Genomic DNA, 13975 nt, shown 5'->3' with positions numbered 1-13975 from the left:
GATGTGAACACTTTGACCTCTGTACTGCTTGAACTTATTGTGGAGAATCAAGAATGTAAAAGGCACTTTGAACACTAAAACAGTACATAATCTATAGGTCAGTATAAAATTATAACACTGTGATTTCAATTGTTCCAGTCTGTGATTTCCTCACTAGTTTATGAGCTTCTTGTAATGATAGAAAATGATATAAATGTCATCAGAACCTAGCATGGTGCTGTGCACATATACGGGGTAATTATTAAATTCAAATTTATTAGTCAGCCACTTATTTCTTTCCTAGTAATCCTTAGGCTTTGTAAGCCTTCATTTCTTCATGTGTAAAATGGTCATGATAATAGTACAATAATCACCTTATGGAATTGTTTAGAAGTTGAGATAATACATGCAAGCAGTTTGCTTTGTACTTGCCCCAATTAGCTATTATAAAGGTTACCGCTAGTTGCTTTTTCAGTCCCTTATAGAGTCAGATTGGCTGTAACTTAGAGTGAATCAGACTTAAATTAAGTAGGTAATCGTAGGTTGAATTAGATTGATTCCAGTGTTACCTCGGCAGAAGAGGGCTCCCTTGCTCCACCTGTGAAGATCTTTAGCTAAGTTACATTCTTATGTGCATATTTTTTCTTCTTGCATGTTATATTTAAGCATGTAGTACTGCCAAGTTTTCGACTTGGTAAAATTGATAGATGGTGAGAAGAAAATACTATTGTTTATTGAGAAATGGTATTTGAAGGAGAATACCTTTTTTGTCTCTTTCTTAATCATTAACTAACTCCAAAATATATTTTAATTTCATTTGAATTTTTGAAATTTTTTATTTACCCTGATGTACTATTAAAATATTTGAAAATTTTGTTGGCATTCGTTATTGTATTACATAATATTGTTGCATTCATATCATAGTATGATACCATGTTAATTGTTGCATAGTCCAAATAAAAGATGAACTAATTAATCCCTTTCTTGTTAAAATTTATTCAGTACCTTCAAAACAGATAATTAGGTAGCTGGCTACTTGGGGTGAGGGATGGCTGGATGTCTCAGATTATACATACATGTGATCTTCCTTATAAATATTCTTCCTTTAGTTTCCATGTTTTAGTAGATGACATCTCTGTCAACCTAGAGAGCAGTATCAGAAATCTGGACATTATCCTTGATGCTTTCTTTTTTCTCATTATTTATGTTAAACTTGTCACCAAATTCTATCAGTTTTACCCTAGGTTATGTATTTCTCAAGTTCTCTCCACCCTGGTTCACACCACTGTGTTTTTTCTTCTGGACTACTGCTCTGTTCTCCCTACTGGTTCCTTTACTGTCTTGACTTCCCACCTTCCCTCCTCTAACTCCGTTTGCCATAGAGCAGTGGTATCCTGTTGTTCTTAGGATAATAACCAAAATCCTGCACGAAGCCCAAAGGCTTTGAATGATCTGGCACACGAGGCCTTTTTCTTATCACTCTCTACTTCACTTTCACACTTTACCCAAATAGCCTTTCAGTTTCTGGAAATTTCAAATTTCTTTTAAATTAGGGACTACACAGATACTATTTCCTCTCTTCCTAAAACCCCAGTCCCATCCTAACTCATCCTTCAGGTCTAAGCTTAAATGTCACTTCCTCAGGGATCCTTTCCTGATTCCATCCCTGACCATGGATCTATTAGTAAATTAGGGCTCCCATGATAATTATATCACAGCCCTGGAACTTTTCCTTTATGACATATATGACAATTACATGAAAGCCCAAGGAGGGCAGGGATACTGTCTGCTCATTGATATATCCCCAGGACCCATTAGCACATGTTAGGTGTAAATAATAAACAATGAGAAAATGAGAGACTTTAAAGATTGTTTCAGGCAACTTCAGAGATAGAAAACCAAAGTACAATGGAATTGAAACATCTTATTTATTCTTTATTTAGAGCAACTTTGATAGCAGGGTACAGGATATTTTTCAATTTATATGGTATAAAGTAGAAAGTGACTACCTTTTAGCAAACGTATAGGGAAACCATGTGAAACTCTTTAATATCTTCTTATCTGGAGCTAGATTGATCTTGATGTGCCACTGTCTTGCCAGACCACCTTAATTTGGCCCAAACTTGAATTGTAATTAATAAATGCTTAATAGCTGTATTTGGACTGTAGACACTCCTTCTCAAAACCATGTGCTTGCTTGATTTTCTTCTATCTTTCTGGCTTCTCCTCACCTTTTTTGACTAGAATTCCTCCTCAGTCTTACTTATCCTTAGATGTTGGAGTTGCTCCGACTGTTATGTAATTTCCCTTCTTTCCCTTCCACTCCCCACTTCCTGTGTGATCCTATCTATTCTCATAGCTCTGGGTTATCAGTGGATGGAGGGATAGATAATTGAACATCTAGATGGCTGAATGAATGGAGAGGAAGTTTAAGAAAGACAGATCAGTAGCTTGACCTTGAGGACCAGTCTGCTTTGGTAGGTATGAACTAGGTACTTAGGTAAAATGTCTTGACAGAAACTCCAGGGTCTTAACCCTCCCACCAGCACCCCATCCACAAGCTGTTCCTTGGCAAGGCCTTTCCTGATACCCTTCGATCAACTGAACCAGGCAAGCTTGGACTCCTGTTAGACGTTTCAGAAGCACCTGCACTTTTCCTTTGGAAGAAATCATTTGACAACTATTGTAGAATCGAATGTTTTAGTTTTATGACATAATTATATATGTGATTTTCAGTTACTGAGAACTAATTCTCACCTATATATAATCCTTGAAAAAATATTGTGAAAAATGAGTATTTATTTGTACATGGCTTTCAGATGTTACAGATGTTAAACATCTATATAGATAAAGTATTGGTTCCATTGGTTCACTGTTTTTTAAGCTTTGTGCTAGGTATTCTATTTCATATGAGGGCATAAAAATTCCTCGAAAAAATCTGACATTTTAATTAGAGAGATAAGTCTAAGGAACATGAAAGATTGGAAAACCATGAAGTGCTTTTCTGTAAGACTATAAATTAAACTAGACTGTTGGGAAGAATTCTGGTTACAGCTACAACTGTTTCACCACTACAGGATGGCTCTTAACAAAACAATGCCATTTCCTTTTCAGGACATTCATCCTCAAAGAAATCAGAAGATTCTGTAAACAGTAAGTATCAAGTATCTCTTCATTTAATAAAAAGATGTAGATTCAAGTTATTTGCAATTGTGTTTCCAATGAATTATGACCTGCTGTGATGTAAATTATTTTTTATTTTTGTACTATGTGAGAAAATCACAGAAAAAGACCAGTTATGTATGATTTCTTACCCAATTGAGAACATTTAAAAGTTTCATATTTTACATATAGAAGAGCATAAGATTTTCTCCAGGAATGCAGTGTATACACATTTCAACTTGACATTATGGGGTATGAAGGAAGAGAAATGGAGAGATGGGGTTGCATTGGAAAAAGATTTGGGGAGGTGGGTTTTAAGATTTAAGAAATGTTGCTTATATTGCACAGGACTGAGTTATGTCTGTCGTTTGGTGATTTTGATCAAGTGAAGTGTGTGATTCGTGCATGAAAAGCAAATGTTTGCAACTCGTTGCTACTGGTTAGTTTTTTAATTATAAGGTTTTCACAAGATTGGATCAAACCAGGTTAGATTTGATAGAATATTTGCTACAAATTTTATTATATTTTTTCCCTGTAGCTTTCCACAAAGTATTCACAATGACTTACAAAAATATATACAATAAAAAGTTTTAAAGACATCAAAAAATGGAAAAATAATATAGAATAGCAAAATAAAGCTAGAGGTGAAATTAATACAGAAAAATGTTTACCAAAAAGTCCTGCATGATTGCAAAGGTAGAACACAAATTTGTCACTGTTTTTCCTAACAACCAAACCAAAGTAGAAAACCACCAGTACAAAGATTAATTATACCCATATGATGATAAAGAGAACATAAAGGATGTTTAGCTTTTACTAGGTTGAGTTTTGAGAGTGGAACCTCCTGTTGGTTTGTAAAGGGGGGCATCCATTTGTGGCCTAACAAACAGTACCCTTGCACCTCAGCAGCAACACAGTGATCAGTTTCTTAAACGCTTTGCCGTAGCCTTAGGGCCTAACAATAAAGTATTAATCAATAGCATATTTAATTCATTTTATAATATCTGGACTTATTTTATAGAAATTCAGATATTTAAGACATCTAGGCTTACTTGGACATTTATAAAGTTAGGAATTAATTTTTTTTCTGATTTTAGAGTAATAATGTGTTTACTGTGTCAGACTCAGGAAAAGAATTAGTAAATACTTCAAATCCCACCATTCAAATATAAACATTATTAACGTTTTATTATAATTCTTAAGGAGAATTTTTAAGTGTTTAGTAATCAAAATTTTGCACTGAGAAAAATAGTAAAATAGAAATTTATTTAAAAGATTTAGTATTTACTGCCCTGGGTGGTTTGGCTCAGTGAATCGAGTACCAACCTGTGAACCAAAGGATTCCTAGCCAGGTCACATGCCTGGGTTGTGGGCCAGGTCCGGTTGGGGGCACACGAGACACAACCACACATTGATGTTTCTTTCCCTCTCTTTCTCCCTCCCTTCCCCTCTCTCTAAAAATAAATAAATAAAATCTTCAAAAAAAAGATTTAGTGTTTAAAAATGTAATGAAGAAGGGTATTATCAGTGGAGGCATTTCTCTAGTTTAGGAATACACATATTCCTTAGAAATTATTTTGTTCACACCATTTCTGTTTTCAGCGTATTTGAAGTGTTTAAAGAACTGATTTTTTCTCCCCATGTGAATCCTAATCTATCAGCAGTTTCTTCATCTAAACTGGGTGAGGTGTAGTGACAGTTTCTAGGACATAGCCAGGCATGAAACTGATAGACTTATGTTGTCTGAGGGTGAAGTAGTAAATATGTATATATTTTAAAAAACATACACAGGATAAAATGAGAAATTTTATTTTAGTTTTTATCCATTTCCAGCAGTACATTGCAATGAGAGGTATGAAGGCCTATTTAATGTAGAAAAAAACATTGCCTGTTCCAATTCGTTTTCACTATTAAAAGTTATTGACTTACTCATTTATTTTCATTCTTTTGTGTACTCTTTCTTCTCCCACAGTCCTCCCTTTAGCCCCTGTAATCTTCCCCATCTTCCAGAAGTAGCCTTAAGTCTCTTCACCTCTCGCTAGGTCAGACTTCTGTTAGTGGAGAGAATACTGTACCCAGTGTGAAGAACCTCTAGTGTAGTTTGTTTCTTGAAGAAACACATTATCTACCTCAAGGTGACCTGCTACCCACTTGACAGTCAAAAAGCCACTTACCATACTGAGTAGGAGACATGTGCCTTGTTATGTACAGTATGCCAAACCCAGATGTCCTCTCAGGTGTCAGCAGTCTGTCTTAGATGGCCTTGGCAGTGATTTCAGAACTCAAATTTCGCTAATCTTATTTTTCATTTACATGTGGGTACTCTTCAGTTACGCTTTTACCCCCATTGGACATGGGGATTATTAAAACCAAATATATGAATAAAAACCCAATTTCTGTGGGGGAAAAGAATTATAACTTGCATTTGTTGAGTGTTCTTTGTCAGCCACAATGGCAAATGGTTTAGTTGTGTTATCTCGTTTAATATTAATAATGGGCATTTAATATCCCATTTTGCAGACTAGAAAATTGAGACCCAGAGATTTACAGGCATACCTCAGAGATATTGCAGGTTCGGTTCCCTACCACCACAGTAAAGCCAATGTTACTATAAAATGAGTCATAATCTTTTTGTTTGTGGAGGGTCTTGCCCTCAGTTTATTAAAAAAAAAAAAAACCCAAACAACAAAGCCCAACATCTGTGAAGCACAATAAAGAAAATCACAATAAAACGAGGTATGCATGTATATAAATTGCCTATGATCAAGTAGTTGATTAATGGCAGAACTAGGATTAAACACAGGTTGGTAAGTCTATGACCTCTTACCTATATGATTAGTAACAGTTCATCAGTGAGTCAAATGTAAGTCTATTCGGTACATTTTGGCAGATACATTATTCAAATCCACATTTAAGTGATATGCTCTATCTGTGTCTCAGGTCTATCTGTAAAATGGGTGTAAAGAGACTTCGTTGGATTATTATCAGTCTAATGAGATAACATTTGAGTAAAGTGTGTGTCTGATACAAAATAGGTCTCTGATAACCTGTAGCTATAATTGTTATAATATAAAAGAAAAATACCAAATATTAAACAGATTCTGTATTTGCTCTCTTAAATTGGTCAGACCAAAAATTAAGTCTATAAAAGTCTGATCTGTTTATTTGTTGTCATAATTGGAGATTTGCCACTTCTTCAATAGGCCAAGATATTCAGATATATAATAACCAGGAAAATCAAAATGATAGACCTGCTTTTATTATTCAAAATATGAGGAAAATTGTGTGTGGTTTGCATCACTTTCTAAAGGGAATTGAAAACTTAAAGCAGTCAGGTAAAGAACCCACAGTATTGACACAACTTGAAGCTGTGTCGTGGGAAGCAGGTTGAAGGAACTGTGGATGTTTAGCTTGGAGAAAGATGCGGGAATGGGGGGAAAGGTCAGGAGGGAGACATGGAAACCAGATATTTGCAAACCCACTGCTATGTGGGAGACTTATTTTTGGTGTGTGGGGGACAGGGGGATTTACCCCCACCCTCTGCACTCTTCTTAAATTCTGAATGGCTGGCCTAATAATAAAATCGACATAAGATTAGATTAACAGGAGAAAAACATATGCACATGAGAGGTCATAATGTGATGTTCAAATCATAAAGTGAGGCTCAAAGAAATGATCGAACCAGGTATCTTTTATAGTTCTTAGACAAAGAAACAATAAATCAGTGAAGAAATTGACAGAAGGGGAAAAAGTGCTCATTAGAAAGGAATGTGAGCAAGGTTTGGGTACACGTTAATGAGACATCTAAACAAAATGTGGGCTTAGGTAGTGAATGAGAAAAGAGGCAACAAGGTTTGTTTACACACATTCTTTGGCTCTGGGTCCTTTAATTCTAATAAAGGAATTCTGGGCCCCCCAGATGCAGGGAGGGAGGGTACCTTTCACCTGGAAGATTTAGTCCCTGCTTTTAGAAATAGAAAGGTCGGAGTGTTTTTTCACTGGCAGTTTCCTAAGTAATTTTAACTGAAAATAATCAGTGTGCCGTTGTGAGATATCTTGGGGCTGCCTGCCTTGGGCCCACATAGGTGACTGATTGGCAGAACTAGAGTCTGTGGATAGAAATTGCTGAGGACAGAGTTTTGCCTTAATTTAAGGAAAAACTTGTCATAACTAGCTGAAGAAAAGAATGGGGGAATGTGCTGCTTCAGGAAGTAGTGAATAGATGTTTAAGTGTAGATTGGATGGCCACTTGTTATCAGGGATGTTACAATAAAAGATTCGTTCATTGGATAAGGGTTGGATTAAAGACCTCTATGATTCCCTTCCAACACAGAGTCAAAGACTTAAATTTTGATCCCTACTTGCCAACAGATTTGCATAGGTTTGACGCTGATGCAAGAGGGTCATTTTGTATTGTCCACCATACTAATTTTTATTTCTTTAGCAACACCCCTCCCACCTCTGGCAGGTTATAGCAGTTATCAGAGGAATGATTTGTAGTTATTGTCACCCTCAGGGAAATAGGAGACGCTAGATTCATGGAGTTAGTTGTAAGGGACCTTAAAGGTCAGGTAGTCCGATATTGTAGACTTACTTCTCAAAAGATATTTCACCAGTTTTTTAGCAGGTGCTCTTTCAGAGACAGTTGTCTAAACTGATTTGATTTTTTAAGGAAAACTTGGTTGTCTGGCATCAGAGAACTGGTGTAGGAAAGCTGGTGTCTGGGAAGTACTTTTGAGCAGGACTATAAGAGCAGGTGGTTGTAAGGCCTTTTGCAATTCGCTGTCCACTTTCAGAGGCATTGTAAATTTGTTCTCTTATATCGTTAATAGGGTTACACCATAGTGATAACTTTATTAAGCCTACGTAGTTTTTCTGTGCTTTTTTTTCCCACAAAAATGAAAGTGGAAGACTCTTAATTCTTATTGCATAATTCAGTTTGGGACACTGGCTGTCATTGAGTAGGAGTCTTTTTCCAAAGGCTTTATAATTTTATTATCCTTGTTTGTAGATCATTAGAAATACATCCCTCTCTTTTTGATCCATTTTTGTTAGAATTTGGGCCAGAACAGATTCAGTTAGGACCAAAGTTCAGATACACATATTGATTGAAGGAGCAAAGTCCAGCAGGTGAAGGGCTAAAACCACCATGGCGAATCAGTGCTGTTTTATTTTTGTGCTGTATTTGACTAAGGGACATGCTGTTTGACGTTCTGTGCTGCTAGGCCAAGTGTGTGTCAGTTCTTTTTTAGACTAATGGTCATTATTGGAGAGGGATTATTTACTACTGTGATTACATTGTGGCATATAATTTTATTGCCTCATAATAATTTTTTACTGCTTGATAATTTTTAGTTGACTAATATAAGGTGGTTGATTTGAAACATATGTTTTGTCATAATTCAAAAATAGGTGTATCTTATTTTTAGTTACTTCAAAGGTAGTGTATGATTGTTTAAAATACAAAAAAATTGAAAATGCTTAAAGTAGAAAGTGAAAGTATCCCAGGCCCACAGGTAATATAGTCACTGTTATAGTCTGTGTGGTCCTTATAAACTTATAATACATATATGCACAACACAAATATAATTCTCTATATATCTATATGTAGATATTTGCATAATGTTTAACCGTACGTCGTGCTTTCTGTAACTTAAAAAATTTAACATATCACAGACATTTTTCCATGGTGATACGTACGGATATGCTAAGGTCTCTCGATAGCTGCATAGTATTTATTCAACCAATCCTTAATCCCTAATTAATAGGGATTTAGGTTGTTTACTTCTGTTGTTATCATCATACAGTGAACATCTTTGTATGTATATCTGAGGTGCTTATTTTAACTAAATAATTAAATTCCAAAACCCAGCATTGCTGGTCAAAGGGTATGTACATTCTAAACTAATCTGTATTACTAGATTTTCCTCAAGAAAAAGTTTATAGAAATTTTACTCCTAACAATGTATGAGAATTTCTGTTTGTTCACTGTAACAGGCCTCTTCTAATTAATATAATCAACATTAATTTTTAAAATATCTGACTTTTCTTTCATAATTTAACTAGCTTAGTCCTACATAACTAGTTAAGTTTTTGAGGTCTTGAGCCTAAAGTAAATGTATACTCTCTACAAAAATCTTAACTTGCATGTCTATTGTATGACCAATAAAAATAAGAAACTACATCAAAGGCAACCATGTTTATTACAAGAGATAATTCCTTTATTAGAGTTAATATTGGAATCGCTACTTTGTGTAACTTAAGTTTTTCCATGAGCTTTTAACTCCTTGGTCGTTTTACTGAGACACTTTGGTATACCTCAGCTTATTTATTTATTTTTAGAAAGAATTTATTGGTCTGGAAGAGTGAATTAAATTTCCAGAGAGCCATAAAAGTTGAAGCTAAACTGCAATTAAATCTGAAGTTAATTTAATTGCATTGGTGGGTAGTTCAAAATGTGTTTTAATTATAATACTCCCGTCTTTTAAAAAATCTCTTTTACATGAACAGGAAGCTCTGATGAGGAAGAAAGTACTTCAGAATCTGAACTTTGGAAGGGTCCCCTACCAGAGACCGATGAAAAATCACAGTAAGTTCTTACGTAAATAGGTAATACATACCCTTTTTATCAGTTAAGGAAGCTATGACCACAGCCACTCTTGACAACAGTTAATGAAAAAACTTATCATCACGAAAGTCTGTTTAATGCCAAGGACCACCTACCCTGGTAAGATCAGAGATTATTCCCAGCCATTGTTTGTGGCTATGAAGAACCAACTTGTTCAGCTTCATCTTGGTGAGTAAATCTTTCCTCACCTCTAATGGATGACTTGGTTTTTGCTCAGATTCCTTCAGAGAATGGTTGTTTACTAGCTTCCAGAGCAGTTCATGCATGATGTTCTGATTGTCATAAATCTGTACAGGGGAGGGAGCTACTCGAAGACATATACAGGTGTACAGGTTTACTTGCCAACACCCCTTTGCCCACACAGACAGATAACTCAATGCCTGCGTTTTTTTCTGATCTGGATGGAAGAGCTGTCTGGATATGGGCTGGGATGTTACCAGTTTTTGTCATAACCTGGGGTGTTCACCACTTGAACTTTATCTGTTAAAAGAGGATAAAATAATACCTATTGTATAGAGTTTATTATTAAAGTTTAATGAAATAAAAAACGTAAGGCACATGGTATAATACCTACAAATATGGTAACTTCTCAATAAAGTTTAGTCTCATTTTGTTTGTCTCTAAGCATATGTGGTTCATAATAGAAAGAGACCTGTTGAATTACTCATAATTCAGTGAGTTAAGCTGATTATAAAATATCTTGCTGATTATGCTAAATGTGTGTTCTCAGGTATGCTGTAAAGAGGTTTTTTTAACAAGATTATTTTTACTGTAGCCTTTGACCTTTTGTTTTATTTGTTTTAGCCAAAGAATTCTCACATGTGTGGTCATTATGCATCACATTAAAAAGTTACTGGTATAAATAAAATATTGCTCTCTTAGTTAAACATTGACTAAACTTTCAACCATATAACTTCCCCTTGAATAGCTTTACAGCTGAAAATGATGGAATAGGTCTTACAGTCAACTTACCTTTTTAGCAATAAAGATACATAAGTAAATCTTAAGAAGGCTTTGTAATCCCAAACTCTGTGACTGTAAAAATTTGACACTGATTAAGTACTAAACATCGGAGTTCACACAGAGATGCAGCTAATTTTACTTAAGTTCTTACTATTTTTAGAATTCTACTGCATTTTTCCGTCATGCTAGGGGAAAGGGACAGTAGCACAGGGAATACCAAGTTCCAGATAATTTTTAAATCAAATTTATCTGATTTTATAAATTTTTTTTTCAATTTTGACATAGTTGTAATGGCTTGATGCAGTTACAGTTACTTAAAACCAAAATGATAGAGTCCAGTTGTGAATCTCCAATTTAAAAAGCATTTTCTAAAGACTGGTACACTGAATTTGACTATTCAGTTTGATTTCCCCATTCCCAGAAGGAGGAAAAACAACTTTGCATACATTTAATCCTTATAGCAACTCTATGAGGAAATACAGTGTTCTCCATTTTACAGAAAAGGAAAACAGCCCAGAGAATTTAAGTAACTTGCTCACCTTCTAAGAGGTGACAGAGTTGGGACTTAAACACTGTTGGACTTGAAAACCTGCCGTTTCCACAGCACCGCTGTGGCTCCCAGCGTTAAATTCTTATTAGTACTTTATAATTTTCATAGTATTTTTAACACAGTAATGTACTATTTGATATCTCTTTTCAGAGTTTTGTTCTTTGTTTTAATCTGCTGGTACATTTACTGTTTTACTCTTCTAGTAAGAAAAACTCGAAGCCTAAGCATATTTTCCCTATTGGCTAGGAGTAACACTTGTATATTTCCTTTAAAAAGTTTCTTTTTTACTCATTTCTTGATCAGACTATAATTTAATATGAGAATGAACAGAGAAGTTATAAAGTGAACCAAAAAAGTGAAGAAATAACATTTTACGAAGTACTTCAAAGTAAAATCTTAGGTAGTAAATACATTTAGGGAGCGGTACCAACATATAAAAGATCTTCATTTCTGGGTATAGTTTTGGTTATGTAGAAGCTGAGAATTATTTAATAGATGAATCATGAAATATATCGATAGGTAGAAAAATAAGCAAATATTGAATTAAAATATTTCTATTGATCTCATGTATCACCTAGTAATGTTTTTTTCTCTAATTGCTTATTTTAATTAATGTGTATACTTTTTTGTAAATAGGGAAGAAGAATTTGATGAATATTTTCAAGATTTGTTTCTGTGAGATGGAAGAGTGAAGCCTACATTCCTTCATGTAAAAACACACTTCGAAATGATTCCAAAAAGTTTTATCTGCAAGTTGCAGTTTGAGTGATTTGTCTCTAGAAATAAAAATTCAGCTACTCTCAAGATGTTGGATGCTTTGGAAGTTCATTCGTTGTATTGGAGACACTTTTCCCCGTCTTTTGTATATCTCTTGAGTTGCTTATCTACACCTGTTTCATCGCTAGCTCCTAGAGGATGGAGCTAGTCCATTGCATAGAGATCCCATTGCTTCTTGATTTTGTAGGGAACAAAAAATTTTTTTCACTTACTCATATTTATATTCCCAATTAGTTAAAATTATTAGGGTTATTGGAATCTAACAAAAATCATAAAGTAGATTAAGTATATCTTCAGCTACTTTCATTTGATACATGGGCATCCCTCTTTTGAGCACCTGCTTCCTATTACCACCTATTTCTAGCTGTCTTTTTTTTTTTTGCTTACCTTTCTCTTGCTTCCTTCTTACCTTCTAAGACTGAAGTGAGTTAGTCATAATCAGATTTGACTTTCCAGTGTGTGGGTAATTAATTAGAAAGTAAACTAATACCATGGGAAGCCAAATGAGGTACCGGTAGTCTAAAATACGTGTTCACAAAAGTTCTCTCTCCAACAAGCTTACCAGTAAGCTAATTTAACTGAATAATACAGTGTGCACAGACTTGTCTCAGTCATCAAATATGGATATACTTATATGCACAGGTATGGTATAAAATGTCACTTCTTAACTGGGGGTCGATATTTGCAAGGGTCATGAATGTGCTTCAGGAAAAGTAAGCACCCCTAGAGTCTGTGTAAACTTCCATGTTGATGTGTGTTTTGTGGAGGGAAAGGGTCCAGTTTTCATCAATTTTCAAAAGGATTTATTGATTTTTTTTAAAGTTAAGTCCCATTTTTTATAAGGAGCAAATTGGTGGATAGAGGAGAAGATGAATGATAAGTAAGAGTGAGGACATGTAGCAAATGATTGTAGCATTCCAATAATTTTGTTGAATTCAGGTACACTATTTTCAATGACATTTAAATGTGGAATGATTGGCATTAAACTGCAAAGTAATTTAGTGTCTTATTTTTAAATGGTTAGTATCAGAGATTTTCTTTTTATTAAATAGTTGTCATTCATAAATTCAGTAAATAGTTTTCAGGTTTCTTTTATATGTGAGGTATTGTGCTGGACATTGCTACAAAGGAACTATCTAGGAAATGTTTCCCAACCTATTAGAAACAGTAAATCAATGTTGATTTATTAATGTCAAACATTTTCTAAAAGTCCTCTCATTTCTTAAATTTGTCTTTTTTCATCTAACTACTTAATAGTGAATAAAAAGGAATCTTGATTTCCGAGGAAAAAGTTTTTGAATGTTCAGCAGCAAAATTGATAATAAATAATGGAATATATGTAGCTAAATATTTGTATGATAAAATATATTCATAGTTTAATAGTCATCAGGAAATAAAATAACGGCAAAATTAAATGAGAAATAGGAAGAATATCTAAAGACCCTTTTAGAATACATACACATATTTAGTATTGCAAGTTTTGTTAATGGACATCAAGTTCTTATAAATTTAGATCACTGTTTACTGATCACAACATTTAATCCATTCGTACACAATGGCAGATATGGGAGCCATTTTTAAGGAGTCTTTGAACAGGCCTCAGGATAATGAGTTTAAAGGTTGATTATGTGTTCAGAGGGTATGAGGTTTTAACACACCTTTAGACACAGCTACAAAACCTGGGGCAAGAATCATGTTGCTGGCTTATTAGTGGAGAATCTGAAGTCCAGACAAAGCTTGAGTAATTTGCTCTGAATACACAACTAGGAAGTGACAGGGTTGGGAGTTCTCAGCTTTTTGCAACAACACGCAACTTCCACACCAGCTGTCACAGTTTCTCTGTCTTACCTGTATGGTTTTCTTAACTCTAAATGGCCAACTAACTTCCATATGAAAGGAGATGGGACTGTCTCAAA

The 13975-nt window shown here is 34.6% G+C and overlaps 1 protein-coding gene across 10 annotated transcripts in view; it reads left to right on the top strand.

Annotated features, from left to right (window-relative positions):
- The window catches only part of LOC123828903 (protein FRA10AC1), a 59745-nt gene extending 47659 nt beyond the window's left edge, over nt 1-12086 (top strand). For all 10 annotated transcript variants that reach the window (XM_045854359.1, XM_045854368.1, XM_045854366.1 and 7 more), the window contains 3 exons: nt 3094-3132; nt 9652-9730; nt 11919-12086. In XM_045854359.1, the coding sequence (XP_045710315.1) occupies nt 3094-3132; nt 9652-9730; nt 11919-11961 (161 nt within the window). In that variant the 3' untranslated portion in view covers nt 11962-12086. The remainder of the gene's footprint in view (nt 1-3093; nt 3133-9651; nt 9731-11918) is intronic.
- Nucleotides 12087-13975: the final 1889 nt, after the last annotated feature.

Source organism: Phyllostomus hastatus, unplaced genomic scaffold (genome assembly GCF_019186645.2).
Source record: "Phyllostomus hastatus isolate PE091 unplaced genomic scaffold, TTU_PhHast_1.1 phas_scaffold_1066, whole genome shotgun sequence".
Classification (NCBI taxonomy): Eukaryota; Metazoa; Chordata; class Mammalia; order Chiroptera; family Phyllostomidae; genus Phyllostomus; species Phyllostomus hastatus.
This window is presented reverse-complemented; position numbering and strand designations above follow the sequence as displayed.